Here is a 23709-nt window from a genome sequence, read left to right as displayed (position 1 = left end):
TTGTAGAGTGTGCCAACTTAATAAGTCCTAATGCATAGCCACAACAGCTCAAAATCCTAGGTCTCAGATTTTGCACGTTACTTAAAGGCTCTAACTTCTAAGGTTTCCTCATTCATTTAGGCTCTATCCTTCATAAAACTCTAGAGCTCAAACCCTAGCCTCCTGTCATTCATTTATGGTGTTTTTGGTGAGTTTTAAAGAAGAAGCAAGTATAGTTGGTGCATAAGGAGCTAGATCCAATGAAGTTTCAACATTCTTGTCACTTCAAAATCCTTTGTAGGTTATAAAGTTTAGATCTTTATGTTTATTGCTTCTAGATCTAATGTTTTTAGCACGTTTGGTCCCTTTTTGCTTGAATGACTTAGAGTTTGAAAAACTATAGGTTTAGTAGTTGTTTTGGATGGCCTTATAGACTCATTTAGGTGAGTAGAGTGCATGTTCAATCCCTCTTGGATCCATGCACGAAAGTCCTTACCGTTTTGGCTTTGTTTGATTTAGGGTGTGTATTAATGATGTTAGGGGCTTGCTTGATCATCGAGTTAAGATTTTTATCCATTAAACACCTCCTAAGATGGTGTGTAGAAGGTTATAGTTGCTAAATTAAAGGATTTATCACTTAATGGAATAAGTGATTTTGCGCAGAATGTGCGACGCAACCAATGCTTGGTCGTGGTGTGAAGGTTGGTCTAGTTTCGCAACTATTTTGGTCTTTAGTGGTTGAAAAACGACCAGGAGCTGGTTGCAATATATTAAATGTTGACTTTTTGACCATTTTGACTTTTGGTCAAACCTTGTTAAATTTGAAACTTTTGAGTGAGTTATGGCATCTTATTAGTAATGGTTACTAATATGCTTCGTATGGTGAACTTAGGTGGTTCATGCTAGTTGGATCTTTTGAGGAGTCTATGTGGGAGACTTAGACTTTTAGATTCATGTGAGTCTTTTCACTATGCTATGTGTAACATTAGATGTCCATTGCGTGGTATGATGCCAATGTGGCTGAAAGACTATAGTTAGACTATAACATTATATAAAAGACTATAGTTAGACTATAACATTATATGATGACTATTATTAGACTATAACATTGTGTAAAAGACTATTATTTATGCTCCAACGTATGAGTCGAGTTACATGTAATGTGTTTTAAATTATTTAAACTTTCGTTCATTAACTTACAAAAAAATCTTACTTCTTTTTATGTATGAGTCTTTATAAATTTCAGCTATTTACAATTTCATGTTAATTTATTTTTATGTATGTTTCTCATGTATGAATTTAGTCACATATAATACGTGTTTATCCGATTATATATTAGAGCTAGTTAGTTATACCGATATTGTATGTTTATCTACCAACAAATACAACAATACATAAATTTTCTTGATACAATTGTCAAAATTTAACTTACAAAACATAATGACTCACTGCAATGCACGACACACAAAATCTTAATCATTAATTAATTACTATGACATTATCGTTTATTCATGTTGCTCTCACTACTAGAAAAAAAAGTTTTCATTAACATACAATGTCTGTCATAAATGCCTATACATGACAAACAAATGTCTGTCATAAAATTTACGATAGACTTTTATGACCAACAATTAAGACATACACACACGACATACGTTTTCGACATACATTTATGATTTACTTTGTATGTCATAATTCGCAAAATTTTTGTAATTATGCCAGACATTTACGACTTCAAATTACGACATATGTTTTGTACAATATAATTTTTGACATATTTTTACGACATACTTTGTATGTCGTGGTTATACACACAAACACACACACACACACACACACACACACACACATATATATATATATATATATATACACACGAAATCTTAATCAAACTAAATTACATATTTAATGTCTAATAACACAAAATAAAACATCATACATATATAAAAAGGCTTACACGAACTATAGTGTCAAATTCAAAAATATGGTCCAAATTCATCAAAAAGTAATTGTCAAATTCATATCACTAGTAAATAAAATTTATGACATAAGTAGCCCATTCTTCACGCACCCTATCAAACTCGACGTCTATATATTCATTCTTCCCTTAAAACTAAGACAAAAACTAATATATTAGCAAAAAACTATTAAATAATTATATATGTAAATATTCTACAACACTTCTAGTCCGTCAAGTAACTAATAGATTTACTTACATTGTTATTTAACACTTCAAGTCCTTCATCAACAACCGCTTTCATGAACTTAAGAACATAATACCCGCATTCCGTGTAACCAGGCTGAAAGGGACATTGTACACTTATATAATAAATTGATCAGTAAAAAACAATAATATATTAGTCAAATCCAATTGAAATTAAAGTTGCAGTTTGTGCTAACCATAACATTTATCTAGTTGATTTTAACCTTTTCTTTGATTCACTTTGTCTTGTGTGCAATGACAATGCTCTAAAATAATGGATGAAATATATCGAAGAAAATAATTTAAAGTTTCAATAATTTATATTACTTACGCTTCAATCATCTGCTTTAAGTCTGGATCAACATTAAGGCACCTTAGCGAATCAAGGTAATAACATGTTGTTTGCATGTCTAATACTGCTAGCAGCCAGTGACCACTGTAAACCCAAAAACCAAATAAAATTAGGACAATAATTGTGAAAGAAGCTTAAATGGAAGAAATTATAAAGTACATTATGGTAAAGGAAGCCTAAATACAAGAAATTGAGGCTTACTTTCTACTTATTTATGGTAAAGGAAACTTAAATGCAAGAAATAGCAAAGTACATTGTTATTTCCTGCACTCGGGACAAAAAAAATACTTCTGTAATAAAAAACAAAATTATGTATCTTACAATTTTATCAACAATAGTTTGCACATTTAAGTTGTAACATCCTTTTTTTCGTTTGTCTTGCCCTCTTCCATAACAAAGATCTATTAATCTCCTCTTACGACTTTCCCGTTTCTTGCATCTAAAAATTCAAGAAAAACAAAAGTGAATTAAATATTTTTCTCATTAATGTAACAAAAAAGAAATAAACAAATCAATTATGCAATTAACTTTACATACAATCTCAACAATGAGTCTACATATCCTTTTCTGTTTAAACGGTGATTGTAATTTTTATGTGCATAGATTTTCTTACCACCATCACATTTTCCTTTCATTAAAAACATTAAAATGAATAAGTTTAAACTTCAAAATTAATTTTGTTGATTGTGTTACAATATTTCAACAAACCTGCCATTTTTTTGAAAGTATTTGTGCAACAAATAGTTTACAGTCAGCTTTCTTCAAGAATCTATACATATATGGAGGATCATGTAATTTCGCATTTGGGTCATTTTTATGTTTCTTTACAAAATTCTTGAACAAATAATGTTTGAAATTTCTCCACTTTGACCCCATCGATTTGAGAGTATTCTTCTGACTCTTTAAGTCAACTACAAAGTTCATCTAAAACATAAACAGAGAAAACTTAACAATATTATCCCATAAAATACTAACATTTTTTTTCCTTTTTTTAAACTAACCAAAACATATTGTCATATATCTTCCTTTGTTTTTTCGGTAACATGACGCCAAGTCTCATAAGTTATAGGCACCATTGTTCTTGCCATCATCCCCTCAAAAGTAACTAATTTTTTTGCTTCCTCTCCAATAGGTACACCTTTTTTATTGTAAGTAATAATAACGTTTTCCTTTATTAGATTTTGATTTTATTGTAGGCCCTCTTGATAATTTGGAGGTATCATCATTATTTGAAGACAAATCTGAATGTTTGTCTTCCATGTTCACCAAAAACAACTTGTGTAAACATGATTAATTAACAATTAGGTACAACAAAATAATGAATATATACAAGACAAATAATCACACAATCAAAAATTAAAATAAAAACATACCAGGAATTGGTGTTATTATTTTTCACCAAGGTTGTAGAAATCGCTTGACGTATGCTAGTCGGTGGACTGGGGTGAATGGATTAATCGGGACCCATTAATTATTTAAAAAATATTAAAAATTTAATAAGTATAACATCAATCCTAAGAATAGCATTAATAAATATAACATTATAAATTTAAAAAAACTATTAAAATTTTAATAAACATAACATTATAACATGAAACTAAGATTAAAAAGGAAGTTCATGAGGTTGGGGACTTGAAGGAGCCCAAGCTGCAAGAAACCCTAACTCACTGCTTAAAACATCTGTTATGATGCTTGAGAGATCAATAGAGCTGAAAATGGAAAAACATATTCAATTTCAGATATATGCAAAACCAATATGTATTCTTGCTACATACACATACACGCATAAAACCAATAGTTGAGGGATGAAGAACTAAACTGCAATCCAATCTGTGTTCTTGCTTACATACACATACAACCAAATACCACCACCTCCTCTATTCCTACATACACATACAACCAAATACCACCACCAAACCACCTACATCTTTAATCTATGGTTCTTGATAACTTCACAGATGATCAACGGACCATAATTTTGGTCAAGAAATTACCCGAATCCAAATACCCTTCACTCAGGAAATTGATCGAACAATTGGTGAGCAGATTGTTTCATACCTAAAATTACCACCTACATCTTGAATCCAAATACCCTTATACCCTACCTGTTACAACCGAGACACAAATCCAACGAACAATAAGAAAAATATGAAGAAACAACAAATGATTTTAGAAAGTTAAAGAAAGAACAAACAATTTTAAAAAATCATTGCTTACCTGATGTTGCAAAAAGAACAAATGATTTAGAAAGAACAAACGATTTTAGAGGGTGTTCTGTTCGTTTTCATTCCAACCAACATCACATGTTAGCAAAGGGTCCTCCATCCATGAGAAAATAAAATCAACTTAACAACTCACATGTTAATAAACGATGCTGACTTCAAATCTTATGCTCACATATTGATAACAAACACCACACAAAATAATGGTGACTCAAAATCAGCTCAAAGATATATCAGAACATAACCAAATAATGGCGAGTCGAAATCAACTCAGCTCGTTGAAATCAGATTGAAAGTCAAAATAAGTTTGTTGATAAAAAAAGATGCATACTGAAAGTCAAAGTCAGTGATCTAATGTCGATTTATATAAGTTCTTCGATTTTTTAATTTAACTGAATACTATTAGCGATCTAATGTCAAAAGTCAAAATCATAACATAATAATTGAACAAATTGATAGATTGAAGGAAAGATTGGAAGCTGTCGAAGAACACTGAACATATTAATAACAAACACCGAACAGAATAATTGATCAAATAGGCTAACATTTGCAGAAGCTGTCAACAAACCAGAAGTTGTTGTTGTCGATTGAAGGAGAGATTGGAAGCCGTCGACGAACCGGAAGCTGTTGATGCGATGATCGGAAGAGAATCTAAGGTCGACGAGAAACTGTCGCCGGTTCACATCATTCGTTAAGTCGAGAAAGGGAATGCGATGTTTCTTGAACACCCCGTCCCTGAGGGCCGAGATCAACTTAAAGAGAGAAAAGAAATGATTTTTAGATTTTTATTATCATTAATGCATTGTATTTTATTTATTTTTCTTTAGTATGGATCGTACCGGGTGCTTGTTATGTTGCATAAGATATTTTGTAGGTTTTTCTGTGCTTGTTGCGGTTGCGGGTTGATTGGAGACGGGCTTAGTGGGCTCCCGAAGCATTATTGGGCTTGGCGGAATCAAAGAGGAAGAATTGGGCTTTGAAAGTTATTGATTTGGATTATTTGGGCTTGTGAAGATGGATCATAAAATTCAAATTTTGGGCTTGGAGCATCCATTTGGTGGCTAAATGATGATTAGTGCATTTCAAATTACATGGACAAGGAGGGGGGACCAAAGGAATCTTTGGTAGTGGAAGGGTGGAGTGGCTTGGTGGACCAATAGCATTACAACAACATTTGCGCGGGTGGAATTTCCGTCGTGCGGGTACCCACGCAACTGCCCAGTTTGGGCATTTTGGTCATTTGGTTTGCCATAACCCTTGGGGATCAGATCTAGAAGCTCATTCACGATTTTCCACCATTGAAGACCTGCAAGAGGCGATTTTGGGAGCTAGAAACCATTTCCTTTCATCTTTCCAAATCTTAGGTAGTTTCTTTATGCAATTAGATTATTGTTCTTGTTACTTTGTTGCCATGAGTGGCTAATACTCTTATTTGGTTGACTTTGGCTGAAAACCAATGAATGTTTGTGGGTTTTGAAGGATTTATGTTGATTATCAATTTATTTCATGTTTATGATTCTAGTTTGCAATTTTTATGCTTATTTGATACTTTGATCATGAGCTTAGTATTTGATTGAGCAATAGTTGATTTATTTCATTGATTTTGCATTGGATCATTGAATTTATCTAGAACAAAGGCTTTATGATGGTAGAAATCATCTCTAGCTTATGAATCATATCTCCTTAATGGATGTGTAAGCATTTGACATCCTCTAGGAATTAGGGATTCCTTCATTCTTAAGGCTAATTGATTTCTTGGGATTAATTGCTTCAATTGACCCTTGATCTTAATTAAGAAGGTGTGTTGTGAGCTTCCCCAACCTCCATACTACCTATGAGGAATCTTGGCATATCATGCTTCATGATTGCTATAACCAATTTGGGATGAAGGATAAGCTTTGTATTAGATCCTAATGATAAACACACAAATGTTCATTGTGTTGAATTGCCTTAGTTAACCAATTATTCCCAACCTTTGAGCGTCTCATCAACTTGCTTAATTGCAAGGTTTTTAGTTATTCAAGTATTTTAGTTTTCAAGTAATCGAACACCCCCTCTTTTATTTTAATTGTAGTTAGTTAGTTTAATTTCACTAGTTCTATTGAATTGCATTGGTGATTGAATACAACCATTTCCCCGAGGATCGATACCCCTTTTTACCATTATATTACGTTTATTTAGCAATCAAATGGTGTAATTTGCTTGGTGGGCTTGACATCCCCATCACCCTGAGGGCCGAGATCAACTTAAGGAGAGAAAAGAAAGGAAATGGGTGGAAGTGAGAGGAAAGAAAAAGAAACTGGTGCTCCCGAGTTTCATTAAAGGAAAGAAGTGGAAGGAAATGGAAGGATCACTTTCCCTTCTAACTTTCCTTCTGATTTGGAAGGATTTGGAAAAAAAGAACAAAATGCTTAACTTTCCTTCAATTTCTCTCCAACTCGGGAGCACAAAAAACAAATTTCTTTTCCTTTATTTTCTCTTCTTTACTCTCCTTACTTTCTTTTATCTTCTCTTCTTTTCTTTGCTACAACTTGGGAACGGGGTGTAACTGCACATAAGATTGAATGAGAATTTGGAACGATGCCTAGCATTAATTGTTATATTTTGACTATTTTGCCCTTAAAATGTTTTTAAATTACGTTGACCTGAGTTGACCAAGTTGAGCGTCTAGCTCCGCCTATATCCGATTATCTCCGACTTTGATCGAATTTGACCCCTTCGATTACACAAGCTGATTACCTCTAAACATCTTCAGTCAAGGTCTGCCTAGCGCCTAGGCGTCGATTAATCAGCCGCCTAGGCCCATTTATGCAATACTATTTTTCACAAAATAATTTAACTTAAAATGCCCTCACCATCGAGCCGTGTACACAGAAAATATTCGTCAATATCTAATAAAGAGGAATCTTGTGTAGCATCGAATTCTAAGATATCATCATTTTCATTATTAGCTCCATACTTGTACATCCTATGTGGTGTGAAGCCTACAATAGACAAATTCTTATCTTTTTGATCTTGTTCATAAAAAACTTGCTTTGCTAGAGTGGTGACCAATCCTATCTAAGTTAACTAATGTGAATCCAAATGAATCCTTTCTTATTCCATGACTATCAACATAATCACACATGAAAACAAGAATCCTAAACATGCGATAATCAAGATCCCATAAATCTTTTATGCGACTATAGTAAGTAACAACTCTATACACATGATTGGTGTCTTTTGCACTAGCAATTTGCATAGCATGTGCAACTAAAAATACCCCACCACATTGAGTTGTTCTAGTCTTATCTCGAGATGTTGTATGGAATTGATACTCATTTATGGCATAGTTGATATATCTATTAACAACATAATTAGACCTTTTTTCTTAGACAGGTCATTCTTCAGGGTTTTTTTTAAAGTGTTCACCAAAATATGTTTTTTTTTCCAAACACTCTGTTGTTTTGTTTTTTTTCCTCACACCAAAGTGGAACTTTTTCAAATTAGTTCGATTTTTTGGATTTCTTCCCCTACTATGTCGTTAGTTTTTTTTGCACTAACCAAGTGGTTTATTGATTTTAATATTTAATTCACATCCTTTAAACTTGCTTCAATTTTTTTTCATACTATATAGTGCTCATGTACTTGTCGACATAGCATTATTGTATTATTGTTTGCTATTACTAAATTTTCCTTATAGTATTAACAGATAAAAATTTTAATTTGCTTTTTAAATTACGAGACACATTTTTGTCTGTCGTAAATCATTGATATTTTACAATATATGACATAAAATTTATGACATAATTTTATGCATGTTATAAAAGTGTGTATGTCGTCATTCGTCAGACAAAAAGAAGCCTTTTTCTAGTAGTGTCTATTTCAAAATTATGATAAATAGTATAAATAAAAAGAATGATAAAAAAGACTAAGAAATTTTTAACACAAATATCCAATCATAAAATAAATGTTTAATGTACTATAATCAATAGCAAATTAATTAGGTTTTAAAGACCAAATATAAATAATAAAACAATTTATCAGATGATATCCTCCATTTTTCCTATCAAATATCCTTAAACTCTTTTTGTTGTACTAATCACATTTGTGAGCGTGATTATATTTTTCATTACAAAAAAACAAACATCTTTCTCACGTCGTGATTGGATTTGAAGTTGAGTGAAATTCTAAATATTATTCCTTTTGGTTCACAATATTAAGGGGGTGTTTGTTTTATTTTTTGAAATGCCAAAAGTTTTTTTTATGAAAAGATAAAAGGTAAAAAATGTTTGATAAAACATTTTAGAAGTTATTTTTGGATTTTAAATATAAGAAAAACTCACTTTCTGAAAAAATCAAAAACCTGATTTTTTGCAATTTTTTCAAAAAAAACTTTTGTCTCGATAATCCAAACACTTCCTAACATTTTGGTTCGAAGAAGGGTTTTGGAATTGAACCTGTGGTATTCGATAATCTGTCCTATGAAAGATATGCTTAATTAATTTGAGTTGTTGAATTTTATCCAATGACATGTATGACTCTACTATTAATTAATGTTGTGGGATAAAATTCAGCTGGCCACCTCATGTTGAATTGAAGGTTAGGATTTTAAACCAGATATTAACCAATTACTTGAAACAAATGATTTAGGTAGATCATATATAAATTAATCGTATATAATATGTGATAAAGTCGCAATAATCCGGCGAAATCGAAATGTTTTTAATTTAAAAACAAAAAAGAAATAACATTTGAACTGAATACGTCGAGGGATGTCCACGTGTCCAACTTAAACCCATGTCACCCACTCTACAATCCCTGTTCTTACTACACGAAAAACGAGGGAGCAGTGCCCTACGTGCCCCTCCTCCATTGCCAAACTGGGCACGTACCTGAACCTCATTGGTTGTTTCAAATGGCCGAGTTAGGCACGTATCGGCTCCTCATTGGTTGCATCCGATCACTGACCCCACAAGATACTTCATGTTACGTTTCCCTTTCCCTTAAAATTTAAATGGCTAAATGACTAAATGACTAAATCCCAATCACCTATCTGTGCTGTTCCAACCAGTGTCGTCCCACGTGTTGCTTTTTCTCACACAGTCACACACGCGGCCGAGTCACCGGAGATTGTCTTTATATACTGTACCCCCCATCTCCGCAAAATCATTCATTATGTTATAAGCAAAAAACGACACCGAGATTATTTATATTCAAAAAGAAAGGATTTTGGATTAACGTGTGGATATGGATATGAGGTACGCCAGACACGGCGGTTTCGGCGGTGGTGGTGGTGGTGGTTGTGTTGAGAGGTACGTTGGTGGTGGATTGTATGACATATCGATGGTGGACAGGATGATGCTCAAGTTCAGACCAATTGCACCAAAACCGGTGGCTTCTGGGTCGGGTTCCGGTGACTCCACGATGGAGAACGGTGGTAAAGGTGGCGGGGTTAAGAGGAAGTACGTTAGGGTGAAGGGAAACAACAGGAATAAGGAAGTTAAACAAAGAAAGGTGTCAACGTCATCGTTTCAGCCCAGGGAAACAGTTTCCAGTGGTGGTGACGCGGTGGTGACGCTGTCGTTGATGCCGGAGACGCCAGATCGGAAGGAGAACTCGCCGGCCAACTCTTCGTCGAGTGAAAACCTCGATAATATTCTCCCCGTCAAGAAGGTATCATCCCCGATCTGGTTAAGCTTCAAGAACAGCAATCAAAAACCGCCGGAGAGACAGCAAACGATACTATCGTACGTGAAGGTGGAATGGGTGGCGGAGACGTTTGTAGACAAGGGGTGGGTAAGGTGGACGGAGATGGAGAGTGACACATGTCCGGGGTTCATATCGGACGGGGAAGACAAGGTGGTGTGGACGAACAAGGCGTATAGGGAGATGGCTGGTGGGGAGGAAGTGGCGGTGGTTCTGGTAAGGAAGGAGGATATGGGTTACCCTTACCCGGCGGCGTTCACATGCAGTGTGAGGGTCACGTGCCGGAGTGGTACGAATTCTTCAACCCTAACGGTGCCGTGTGACGCGTGGAGGATGGGTGGTGGATATGCATGGAGATTAGACGTTAAAGCTGCACTTTGTTTGGGTCGTTAAAAATTAACATGTCCGGTTAATTAAAATAGTTACTAGATAATCGACGAGATTTTGGGACGTTGTCACGCTTGTATGATCGCTCAATTAAGAAAGTTTGAGTGATCTTATGTATCATAATTGACAACACCATGGGGTCGCCATGATTTTGAGTTTAGGTCTTATATTTGAATGTTATATATTGATATTTAACGAGACTTTGGGTCATAAAAATGCCTTGCGAAACAAAATCAGTCACCTTGTTAATTACTAAAGTTTTATCTTTTTCTAAAATCAGATCCGTAATCATATCATCATATGTTTAAGTTATGTGTTATATATTTTTTTTATAAAACTGTAAATATTTTGGTTCCAAACTTGAAAAAATTGGATTAATGATCTTTGGCTTGAGGATCTGCTTCATACTCAAATTAAAAAGACTGATTTGTTGATATATATATATATATATATATATATATATATATATATATATATATATATATATATATATATATATATATATGTTCAGGTTCATTTGAGATCATTTTAATTTTGTGAGACGTGAAACCAAATCTAAAAATAATTTTAAAATTCAATATAAATAGAAAAATCCAAAAAAAAAAATTTAAATATTATTCGAAACTTGAATTAACTAAAAATATATATAAAAAAATAAAAAATAATAAAAAAAAACCGTTTTTTTTTTTGAAAAATACGTGAAATATTCTAAATAGAATATTACACTGATATATTTTAAAAAATAATTTTAAAATGCAAAATAAATGGAAAAATCTAAAAATTCTTTTTTTAAATATTATTTTCGGAACTTAAATTAACTATAAAAAATAAAAAATAAATAAATAAAATAATAAAATGTGTCTCACGGTCTCACAAAATATAGGTGGTCTCAAATGAACCTAACCCTATATATATATATATATATATATATATATATATATATATATATATATATATATATATATATATATATATATATATATAGGGTTAGGTTCATTTGAGACCACCTATATTTTGTGAGACTGTACGACGCATTTTTTTATTTTTTTAATATTTTTTTATATTTTTTAGTTAATTCATGTTCCGAAAATAATATTTAAAAAAAGAATTTTTTGATTTTTCCATTTATTTTGCATTTTAAAATTATTTTTAGAATATATACAGTATAATATTCTATTTAGAATATTTCACGTATTTTTCAAAAAAAAAATAGAATTTTTTATTTTTTTTACTTAATTCAAGTTCCGAAAATAATATTTAAAAAAAGAATTTTTAGATTTTTCCATTTATTTTGCATTTTAAAATTATTTTTTACAATATGTCAGTGTAATATTCTATTTAGAATATTTCACGTATTTTTTAAAGAAAAAAATGGAATTTTTTTAATTTTTTTTAATTTTTTTATTTTTTTTTAATATTTTTTTTAGTTAATTCAAGTTCTGAAAATAATATTTAAAAAAAAAAAGAATTTTTGGATTTTTCTATTTATTTTGCATTTTAAAATTATTTTTAAATTTGGTCTCACGGTCTCACAAAATTAGAATGGTCTCAAATTAACCTGAACCTATATATATATATATATATATATATATATATATATATATATATATATATATATATATATATATATATATATATATATATATATATATATAGACTCTAATAAATGAAGCTTTTTTTTACCACATATCCTCTTTTCTTTCATTTGGACACATGATATTTTCTAAAAATTTTAGATTTTCTATTTTCCACTTATTGTATATTTTATTTTATTAAATTAAAATTTTACATTTAATATGTAAGGTAATATATATGTAAGATATTTATTAGAAAAGATTTATATATGTAATGTATTCAATACATTAAAGCCTCATTAATTTTAATAATTCAAAATTTTTCTTATTTTTCTTATAAATTCAAATTTTTTCTTATTATTAAAATTTCATATATTTTTTAATTAAACTCATGTAATACATAGGTCTCACACCTAGTTTATTCTATTTAAATTCCCTTCACCATTACCCTTCTTCCAAATCAATCAAAAAAGAATTTGTTAATTTTAACTAAACTATAAAAATAGTTTCTGTTATGTATTTTTTTTTTAAAATTTGGCTAAAATCACTTTTTTTTTTGGATTTGTATATGATTTTAATTGAAAATTTGAAAAAGACTAAAATACCTTTCTATATTGTTTTTATGTTTTTTTATATATAATTTAATTTTTTTATTACAAATATGGACTCTTTCTCTCTCTCTCCCTCTCTCTCAATCACCTACATATAAAAAAGAACCTCAACTCCTTCTAGCAAACATTCTTTGCCAGATCCATTACAAGCGTCATTGTCCTATGTTTCTCCTTTGCACCCCCGATAACCACCATTGTGTCACCATTCACATCTGCTTCTCTGACGATTATCATGCCACCATCACATCTACCATCACATTTGTGATAACACTTGTAACTAAAACTCCAAATCTCTACAATTCTTGATTCAAAAGAAGATGGTAAGGGAATGGTCGGGGTTTTGAATCAGAGAAAGGAAATCGGTAAGATGGTTTGGAGATTATCTTTGACTCTGAAGATGAAGAAGGTGATGGGAACAGATGGGTTTTTTATTTCCCTTTACTGCCCTAGTTCACCCCATGTCTCCTTATTCACTAATGTAGTAGATAAAGGTTGGAGGTATCGTTTCTTCAATATATACTCCTTGTTCACCACACAGAAAATCAAACTCTAAGGGGATGGGATTGATCCTCGGTTGAAGGAGTTATTGTTGCTACCATATATACAACCATACTAAGAATCGCAACCTCTCTTCTCAAAATCGATCAATAATATCCATTTTTTTCACAATCGATCGACACCACCTAGTGTCTCCTTCTCGATTATAGCTCTCCCTCCCCTTTCTTCTTTTTTGTTATGAATAAAGACCTCAAGTCAACTATAATACGAGAACATGGGTGTGTTTCTTCTGATGATTTGGCGGGACTGAGATGCAGTGAACTAGGCTGACGGCGATTAGCAATGGTGGTAATGGGTGATTGATGTCGTGGTAAAAAAAGGGTGAAAGAGTGATTATGGTGGTGATTGGTTATTAGCAAATATTAAAAACGTGTTCATAGTAGAGTCAAAAGTCAGCTTAATCAAACCATAGAAGTAGGAGTATATCTCTGAGTTTCAGTTGATTCCTGTGTATAACCTCTAATGTAAATGTAAACAGATATATATAAGTTTATCAAAGCTCTATATGGTATCAGAGCTCAGTACCTCATAAAGTTCTTATTTTTTTTCTTCTCCCTCTCGTAAATTGTAAGCAAATGGCCACCGGTACCCCCCACCTTCTCACTCTTGCGACCACCACCGCTTCTACTTTCAATCTTCAAATTCCCTCAATTGCAATCAAGCTAGAGCGAGAAAACTATCCTCTTTGGTTTACCACCATCATCGCTGCTCTTGAAACCTTTTACCTTGCTAACTTTATCCTCGATCCACAGCCACCCTAGGAAAAACTTGAAGTTCCAACCACCATAGGAACTCCTGCTACTGCCGATACTCCAGCAATTCCGGCTACCCCTGCTACCACTGCTCCTAATCCGGAGTTCATCAACTGGAAGAAACGTGACCGCTTTGTTCTTCTATGGCTCCAATCTACTCTCTATGAGGGAGCCCTCTCTATTGTGACCCGATGTCACTCCTCCCAAATGGCCTCGCAGGCCAGAGAAAAGAATTTTCAAGCCCAAACTAGGGCATCTCGCATGCAGCTAAAGGCCCAACTTCAAACCCTGTCAAAAGGGTCCATGTCCATGGTTGAATACATTGACCGCAAAATGTCAATTGTCGACTCTCTCGTTGCACATAATTACCCAGTTGATAATGAAGACTTAATTGCATCTATACTTTTTGGTCTCGATGCATCTTACGGTGCTTTCAACACTGCGTTTATGATGAAAAGTGAAAATGTATCACTTGATGATCTCGTTGGTCTTCTGCCCCAAGAAGAAGCTCGCATCGAACAAGAACATCTTCAACAAGTCTCAATCCAACCCACATCTACTGCTCTCTCAGTCCAACCCATATCTACTACTCTCTATGTAAATCGATCAAATCAATGGTCATCATCTCAAAGGCAAAACTCAAGCTCTTCTAGAAACAACGATACCAGACGTCGCCGGACGGTGTGTCAATTGTGTACCAAACCTGGTCACGAAGCCATTGATTGTTGGCAGCGGGCAAATCAGACAGATTTTCCATCCAAGTGTCCCAACCCTCGCAACCAACAAAGACAGGCCAATGTCGCTCAATTCCATAGTCCCTCCATTTTGATTGATCCTGCCTAGTATTTTGATACAGGGGCAACAGACCATGTGTCTCCTGATATTCAAAGACTCAATCTTGCTGAAGAATACAAGGGGGATGACAAGCTCCAAGTGGGAAACAGTAATCAGTTATCTATTTCTCATGTTGGTTCATCTTATCTGCCTCATCTTAAATTGCCAACTGTACTTATTGTTCCTAAACTAACCAAAAATCTTCTAAGTATTTCAAAGTTAAATGAAGATAATGATGTCTATGATGAATTCTGGCGTAACCATTGTAATGTTAAGACGTTTCAGGGGCACATACTTCTCAGAGGGGATGTAAATGAAGGGCTCTATCGGTTACCTCTGCCTCGTAATAAAGTTGCATTCACCGGTGTTCATACATCTCTTCATGGATGGCACAGACGACTTGCACATCCACATGAACCTGTGTTACGTCGTTTAGTTTCAACATTTCATCTTCCAACTTCTTCCAATAAATTTCCCAATGTCTGTGACTCCTGCCAATTGGGTAAAAGTCATCATTTTCACTTACCACCATCTCATGTCACCTCTTCTCAACCTTTTGAACTTGTGTACTCAGATGTATGGGGTCCTTCCCCTGTTTTTTCATTAAATGGATCACGATATTTTGTTTTGTTTATTGATGATTGCACAAAGTTTATATGGGTTTATTTTTTATCTCACAAATCTCAAGTCTTCTCTACATTCTTACAATTCTGAACAATGATTAAAAATCAATTTTCATGTGATATTAAAAGCTTACAAACTGATTGGGGTGGTGAATATCGAAATGTGTCAACCTTTCTTCAAAATATTGGTATTATACATTGTGTTTCTTGTCCATATACACAAGAGCAAAATGGTGTTGTAGAACGTAAAAATCGTGTCATCGTTGAAAAAGGCCCTCACTCTTCTAGCTCAATCCTCTTTACCTCAACTATTTTGGGAACATGCTTTCAAAACCTCCACATACTTACAAAATCGTACCATCACACCTTTACTAAATTATCAGTCTCCATACCAAAAGTTATATCACAAAATTCCAGACTATAATTTTTTAAAAACTTTTGGTTGTTTGTGCTATCCTTTCTTACGTCCCTACAACAAACATAAAATTGATTTTCGATCTCTACCTTGTATTTTCATCGGATACACTGCCTCACACAAGGGTTACCTATGTTTTCACCAACCTACCTCTCGAATATACATCTCCCATCATGTAATCTTCGAATATATATTGGTGGATGATTTGGGAGGTTGATGGTGAAAGTTACCAATCGGTGTTTTGGTTGTAACAAGTGGATGATGGCGGCGATAAAAAAAAGTATGTATAAGGATGGGTATGGGTAGTGTTTGGCTAAGGTTGTGAAAGGAGCTAAGTTTGGTTTATAGTGGACATTGATGGTTTTGTGATGGGAGAATAAAGTAGTAGAGTGAAGATATGGTGGATGAAGGCTAGTAAGGGAGTTGGTGAAGGGGTGGCTGGAATGGAGGTTGTATAACTGGAAATGGTGTTTGGTTTTGGTGAATGGAGAAATAAGGTGGTTTATGGTTGTAGAAGGTGTCGATGGATGTGTACTTAGATTTGGGAGGTTTATATGGATTTGTTCAAAACAATGGAGTGAGAGAGAGAGAGAGAGAGAGAGAGACGGGTGATATTGTTGTACATATTTTGTTTTAAATTTATATCATAACTACTTATCTACTATTGCACCTTTAGACAATGTATCTACTCGGTTTATAGTATAGTAAAAATAAGTTGGGTTCAAACTCAGGAAACTAATTTAATTAACTAAGATAATTACTAAAATTTAACCTAAACCAAGCATAAGTTACAAAAAGGTTTTATCTGATTTTTCAAGTTCAGAGAGACTTACACACATAACTAACGATTTTAATCAATATACTAAAAACATTTTCGTTTAGTTCGAATCCACTTCTTTTTTATGGTTAGTTACTAATTATGGATTATTACAGTTGGTTACCAATTATTATGTAATTAGTAATTTAAGTCCAAATTTACTAATATTTTCACTAATTCATGAACTACGTATGGCCATACACAAGCAAAACACAAAATTAGTTATTAATTATAGATGGGCTATGTATGATTTATCTAAACAAACACAATTATGATTATAATTTATGTTCTCCAACACAGTTAAATTTGTTACTTTTATCACTTATTTAAAATTTGGTCGATCCTAGCTCTAGTAATTTAATGGTCACTAAATCACTAGGTAATCAAGTTCATATAATTTAATGATCACTAAGTTACACTTAACTTGAATTTAAGCAAAAAAAAAACCACAAGTTTAACATGATAGGTAATGATAATCAAACACAAGCACAAAACTAACTTATAAAATCCATAATTTAATAAACTAAGCCATAGAGTTAAAGTATCATCTACCTAAACGAAAACAATTAAGTTCAACTACTCATGACTAGAAACAATAACACTAGTTGAACATAAATCAACATGATTAAAGTAAATCAAACCGATGTGATGTATTGTTCTTCAATCTCTTAATCTCCAAAAAAATCCTCATTCAAAGGAATGTTTTGTGAACTTTTCTGAACTCTAAATCAGATATCTAACAATACCTCTACTCCCAAAAGTCTCCAAAAGCCTCCCCAAATCGTAAGAGTGAAGGAATATTTATAGTTTTGGAAAAGACGTTGCTTATGTCGTGAGAATTGGTGTCTCACGTCGTGAGCTCAATAGTTATCCATATCGGGCAAGGATTCTGACTTCCCGCATGCTAATCTTCTAAAATACCCTCCTCACGTTGTGAGGTTGATTTCCACGCCATGAGTTGGGTTTTTCGCTGGAATTTTCTTCTTTTAATCTTCAATCATCCAAAGTTCCACTCTGTGGCAATTATGGTCCAAACTTTTCAAGAGTGTTTCATTTGGCTACAAAATACAATTTAATTCAATAAGTACCACATATATTTGCAAATAACCAAAACATTACTTAAAATGTATTAAGATATTGCCAAAAAATATGTATAAATATGGCAATATCAAAATACCCTACACTTATCTTTTGCTTGTGCCCAAGCAAAACTAATCAATTTTAAATTAAACTTTCATCACCAATATCACATAAAACAATCTATTTTGAACTCAACCATTATACCAATACCTCAATGTGCATATTTTGTCTAAGGTTCCTAAAAACTTTCCAATCCTAAATACTCACAATCCTTATGAACCTTCACCCTTAGCTTATACGACACTCGTTTCTGCAATCCTTCGAATCCATCCTCAGAAATCTTTCTTAACTTCAAGGTATTTTTGGTTAAGCTACCCAAGCATACATAATCTAGAAAAATTACAAGTTTGATACCACAATGGAGCTTTTGAAAATCTTCACTTCTTCAATATTTGCTCTTTGATTTCTTTGAATTCACTACCTTTTGTTAAATTTTTGGTATCTTCAACTTTTTGATTCTTCAGAATTTTGATCTTTGGATCTTCATACTTTGAAAGCTCCAAAATTCTTACAACTCTTTGGTAATCTCTCTTTCTCTCTCTCTCTCTCTCTCTCTCTCTCTCTCTCTAACAAATCTCACTTTTTTCGCTTAAATCCTACATGCTTAAACAATGGAGCTTAACTTCAACATTTATTGATTATAGGTATTAGTCTAAGTGCAATGGCTACATAAGCTCTCCTGTATAAATTTCAAGTACAGGTTGCAAAAAAATTTATGCCATACAAACTACGAGATTATCTTTCATATCTCATGACTTTTCACTAAAAGTTGGGAAGCTACAAATATACTATAACATATGTTGGCTTAATTAAACATTTGAGCTCGCACTGGATCATCTCACGCAACACTAGCAACTTAAGTTTTAATTATCACTAGATCCAATTTTTAGATTATTATTTCAAATATATTAGAATTTTTTTTAATTTGAATTTATAAATTTTCTAAAAATTTTAATTTTCCTTTTTCGACCCTCTACCCCACACTTATTTCATACAATACCCTCATTGTATACACAAAATAATTTAAAAGCATTAAAAGGGAGAAAAATGAAAAGACTCCCCTAGGGTAGTAGTGGCGAGATCGATTTCTGCATGCGTGTGGAAAACTTGAACACCTTGAGTACGTGATTGGAACTTGGATCTTCTGATACATATGAATGTGTCGTCAAAACGTGAATCAAAAACTTGCATCTTCAAAAAATGTGGTGCATAAGATCTTCAAAGCATAGCATCTCAATGTGGGAAAGTATACGCCACATTGTAAGGTTGAAAGAGTAGAATAAAAATGCCATTTTTACTGAATCACGACGTGTTAAGAATGGCACGACATGGTTTCGAAATAAATCGAATTTTGAATCTTGATGGCATCGATCTCACAAAGTGAGGATTAAAGGCTCACATCGTGCGAACTGGGTCTTCATAGAAAACAATTTTGCAAAAATTATTCCATTCAAGTGATGTGGTATTGACCTTCTTAATGGATTAAGACTCTTCTAATAACTCTTATGTTTTTGGACCCTCCCTTTTCTCTAATCTCTCTTCGCACAAGAAATTCACCCCACACTTATTAAAAGTTATGGGCTTCGATTCGTAACTCTAAATGACACGACATTTCTCGTACGCTCTTTTCTCTCTTATTTTTTTATCTCTTCTCTCACGGTATTCTAATAAATCTGCAACAAAACAAACAATTGGTGGAAAGTAGAATAACAATTATCACATAATTCAGTTACAAGTTTTTAAAAACATACCAAATAAAAACTCACAAACTAAAACACACCAAAAATAACTGAGAAAATAAACATGACTAAAAATAAAAAGGATAAACATCATTCTTCATTGTCATCTCATGCTCCGCTAGTCCTTGCTCTGTCTCCCTCTCGCGTCCAATACTTGCTCCATGAAGGGAAAATCAGGTATTGATTTCCCAAGTTATGTGGTTGCGCAATTCGAAAATGTTGGATCATGTTTTCCATTGCACCACCTATCCATTTCATACTCATGCTCATCCGATCAAAATAACTCATCATCATCTCAACGCGAGAAGGTCGTCCTCCTATGGGTGCATTTTGTTGCACCGATTGACTTCTCTCTCCTCGTCCCCTCACATTCCTTCTTCCTCTTGGACGCGACTGTTGCTCAAGTTGCCTAAATTGCTCCCCATCATTATCGGCAGGAATACTCCAATGCGAGCCCTTATCAACAATGACATACTTGGAGTCTAAATATCCCAAAGAAAGATCGTCCCCCGCCTTACATTGTGAATGTACGAGTCAAACTTGGCATCAAAAGACCATAAGACCTTGCCACGCGAGCAGAAAAATGTCCTCCCATGATAGGGCTCCTAGATCGTGATATTACCGCCTTGCTACCCAAGTAACAAGCAAGATGGTATGGAATATTGCAGAAACCCGTCGGTGCAATAATAGACCACAAAAAGAATAAGTTTAAACTTGTAACTTTGTCTCCGTGCTTCTTATGGTTGATGGAAAAGGTAACTAATAGATAAAGGAGTCAATGAATTGGTGATTGGATATGGCTCTCTTGCAAGACACCCGAATGGAATGTTCCGTTCACAATGGTAGTTATAAAATCATAACCACTCACCCCCGGTAAATATTCTCGAGCAACCAACCTCAAAAAGATATCAAAAACCGGATATATTGTTTCATTCACATTATAAATAAGCATCCTCCATGAAAATTACACTAAAATGCATTCCTTATATTCGCCCCCAAGGCGAAAGACTAAAGCCCCTGCAAAATACGGATCCACAGTAACGTCCTCAAATGATACCGACGTGAAAAACTCACCACATAATTTTTTAAAAACAGGCTTGGTAATAGCAAATACATTCTTCCACCCATTACAAGTGAAAGAAAACTTGTACCCTGTAAATCTCTTCGTTAAATATGGTGTCATTCTTTCTGTGAGTCCGAGTTCCCCTAATTTGACCCAATCAATTTGAGGAGAAATAGCGCATTCTATGTTATATAACCAACTCATCTTGTTTTTGAAGTTTGTCACCACACTTTGAGGCATATTGACCGGAAGTTGGTACAATGGGTGAAGATCAAAAACATTTTCATGGAATTGCTCATTTGTTCTCCTTGAGGCCATTTTCAGCAAAATAGACAAGAAACAAACCCAATGGAAGCTACAAATATCAAAAAATCAGCAGAAAAAACACATAATTTCGTTTAAACTGAGCTCACATCGTGAACCGTCAACGAAGTCGACCATCGGACCATAATCAAACATCACAAAGTCATAATTTTGCCAAGAGTTTTGTATAGGGATGAACAGCGGAACTGGGTACCCACTTTTGAAACCGGAACCGCCTTGGAACCGCTAGTTCCGGAATCGGAACCGCCTTAAGTGGTTCCGGTTCCAGTTTTCATTTTTACAGAACCGCTACCCGCCGTAAGCTATATATATATATATATATATATATATATATATATATATATATATATATATATATATATATATATATATATATATAATAATAATAATAACATTATCACATACGTTATAAAGTATCCTGCTGAATAACATCAATTAAAATTCTAAAAGTTTAAATAATTTGTTTTGAACGTTTAAATCTCCATATATAATTTTCATTTTGAAATTAAACTATTTATTTTTAAAATGAATTTATAGATAATAGACATAAGTTACTATAAGTTTCATCTTAAATTCTGACTCATAAAAATATTTATTTAGCTATGGACTTCAATTCTTTGAATGCTAACTCATAGATATAGTTTTAAATGTTTTAAAAATTCAACAAATTTAACGAACCGGGTACCCGCTAGTGGAACCGCTACCCGCCGGTTCCGGTTACGGTTCCAACATTTTAGGAATCGCCGGTTCCGGTTCCTAATAATTAAGGCGGGTACCCGCCTACGCTCATCCCTAGTTTTGTATGACGGCATTTTAATGTTCGAAAATCACATATGCAGTAGCTATTTCACTAACAATCGACTTCAATTTCGATATTTTCCATTATGAACAAACCCTGGCCTAAAATGCATAAATTTAGCAACATTAAGAAGATTAGAGACTGAGATCTTGCTGAAATTGTTGAGAAAACACGAAATCGAGACAAGTTTGAGGAAAATAGGCAGAAAAATCTTAGCCAAAATCGAGTGTGGGGACCGAAACCTTCTTGTGCATTCGTGCATGAGTGGTAATAGTTTAAAGTAATGGTCAAATGTTTGATGCTAGGTATAAAATGCCCCCTCCCCCGTGTTTTTTTATCGCTCACGTCGTGAGCTTTAAACTGTGTAAATATCATCGAGAACAAAATTGTTTCTCACATTGTGGGGATTAATCCCACGTCGTGGTTTCAAGATTTTTACCAAAAACACTATATTTCTTTAAAAAAAATCAACCACTCTTTAAATTTAACCCAACACTTGATTTTTTTACTATCTATTAAGATTAAGATGATTATGATGGTGATGACTTATCCTAAAACTTGAATGCAAATGCAAAAACTAAAAGAAAAATGCAAACCGAGCTTGGGTTGCCTCCCGAGAAGTGCTTCTTTTGATGGATTCATGAGTCTGTGTCGCCCTACGGTGTATTGTTTGTAGATACCATCACCATTGACACCTTTTGTTCCCTCTATCTTTTATTGTATGCTTGCACCCTTCTTAGATATGCTTTCTTAGAATTTTCTTTTTTCACTTTAGAATTGACTTCCTCGAGCTTTCGTTTCACACCTTTATTCTTCACAACAAGTTCAAGTCCTCCTTTTTCTTTTTGCAGCTCCTGAGCTTTGCCATCCTCCTTATCCAAAGTTGGCTCGCTCACGTCTTGCGTAACTTCTTCTTCTTCATCATTTGACACTAAACTTTCTTCACTTATTAGAGACTTTGGATTTTTAAAAGCAAAGACCTCAAAGAACTTTGGAATTGAAGCTCTAGGCTTAGTACGCTTAACTTGTTCTATTATTTGAATTTCTTCTTCCATCAATTTTTCCAACTCCTCAAGCTCATTTTCTTCATCCATAAAGAATACTTCATTTTTAGCACAATCCGTCTTGAATCCGTCATCCACCCCAAATGTCATTTCATCATCTCCCACTTGTAAGGTAAGCTTTGACTCGTGAATATCCACCAAGCTTCGTGCGGTATTAAGTAAAGGGTGTCCAAGGATAATTGGGATATCTTTATCCTCCTTCATATCTAACACTACAAAATCTATTGGAAAAATAAATTTCCCGATATTTACCAATATCTCTTCAATTATGCCTCGATGACGAGTAATTGAATGATTGGCCATATGAGTTGTCATTATAGTAGCCTTCAATTCTTGAAGGTTGAGCTTTTGGTAAAATGAATATGGCATTAAATATACACTCGTTCTAGAATTAGCTAAAGCATATGCCTTCATGTTGTTTCCGAATTCACATGGAAGTGTAAGGCGTCCATGATCTCCCATCTTCCTTGGAATCCCCTCCATAATAACCATGGAACTTTGCTTACTAAGTACTACCTTGGAGGTCTTTTCCAGTTGTTGGCGAGTGCCAAGTAGTTCTTGCAAA

General features: G+C 33.6%; 1 protein-coding gene and 2 long non-coding RNA genes across 3 annotated transcripts; 1 reads left to right on the top strand and 2 right to left on the bottom strand.

Annotated features, from left to right (window-relative positions):
* Positions 1-2194: 2194 nt before the first annotated feature.
* On the bottom strand, positions 2195-2974 carry LOC145048709 (uncharacterized). Its single transcript, XR_013683017.1, has 3 exons — positions 2856-2974; positions 2514-2618; positions 2195-2279 (listed from the first exon to the last, which is right to left on the bottom strand). It is a non-coding gene; the product is annotated as an uncharacterized LOC145048709 (long non-coding RNA).
* A 1010-nt stretch (positions 2975-3984) lies between these two features.
* On the bottom strand, positions 3985-5467 carry LOC145048702 (uncharacterized). The gene is made up of 3 exons (XR_013683016.1): positions 4752-5467; positions 4354-4639; positions 3985-4243 (listed from the first exon to the last, which is right to left on the bottom strand). It is a non-coding gene; the product is annotated as an uncharacterized LOC145048702 (long non-coding RNA).
* Positions 5468-9821: 4354 nt separating this feature from the next.
* LOC145048694 (von willebrand factor A domain protein) lies at positions 9822-11042 on the top strand. Its single transcript, XM_078997281.1, has one exon. The coding sequence runs from the start codon at positions 9986-9988 to the stop codon at positions 10835-10837; it is 852 nt and encodes a 283-aa protein (XP_078853407.1). The 5' UTR covers positions 9822-9985; the 3' UTR covers positions 10838-11042.
* Positions 11043-23709: the final 12667 nt, after the last annotated feature.

The sequence above is a fragment of the Lactuca saligna genome, chromosome 1, assembly GCF_052625555.1.
Source record: "Lactuca saligna cultivar CGN05327 chromosome 1, ASM5262555v1, whole genome shotgun sequence".
NCBI lineage: Eukaryota > Viridiplantae > Streptophyta > Magnoliopsida > Asterales > Asteraceae > Lactuca > Lactuca saligna.
The sequence above is the reverse complement of the archived record's forward strand: the minus strand, read 5'-3'. Positions and strand labels throughout refer to the sequence as shown.

What these genes read in the sequence shown, in the direction of transcription:
- LOC145048694 (XM_078997281.1), top strand. Translation starts at nt 9,986, where the DNA reads ATGGATATGAGGTACGCCAGACACGGCGGTTTCGGCGGTGGTGGTGGT.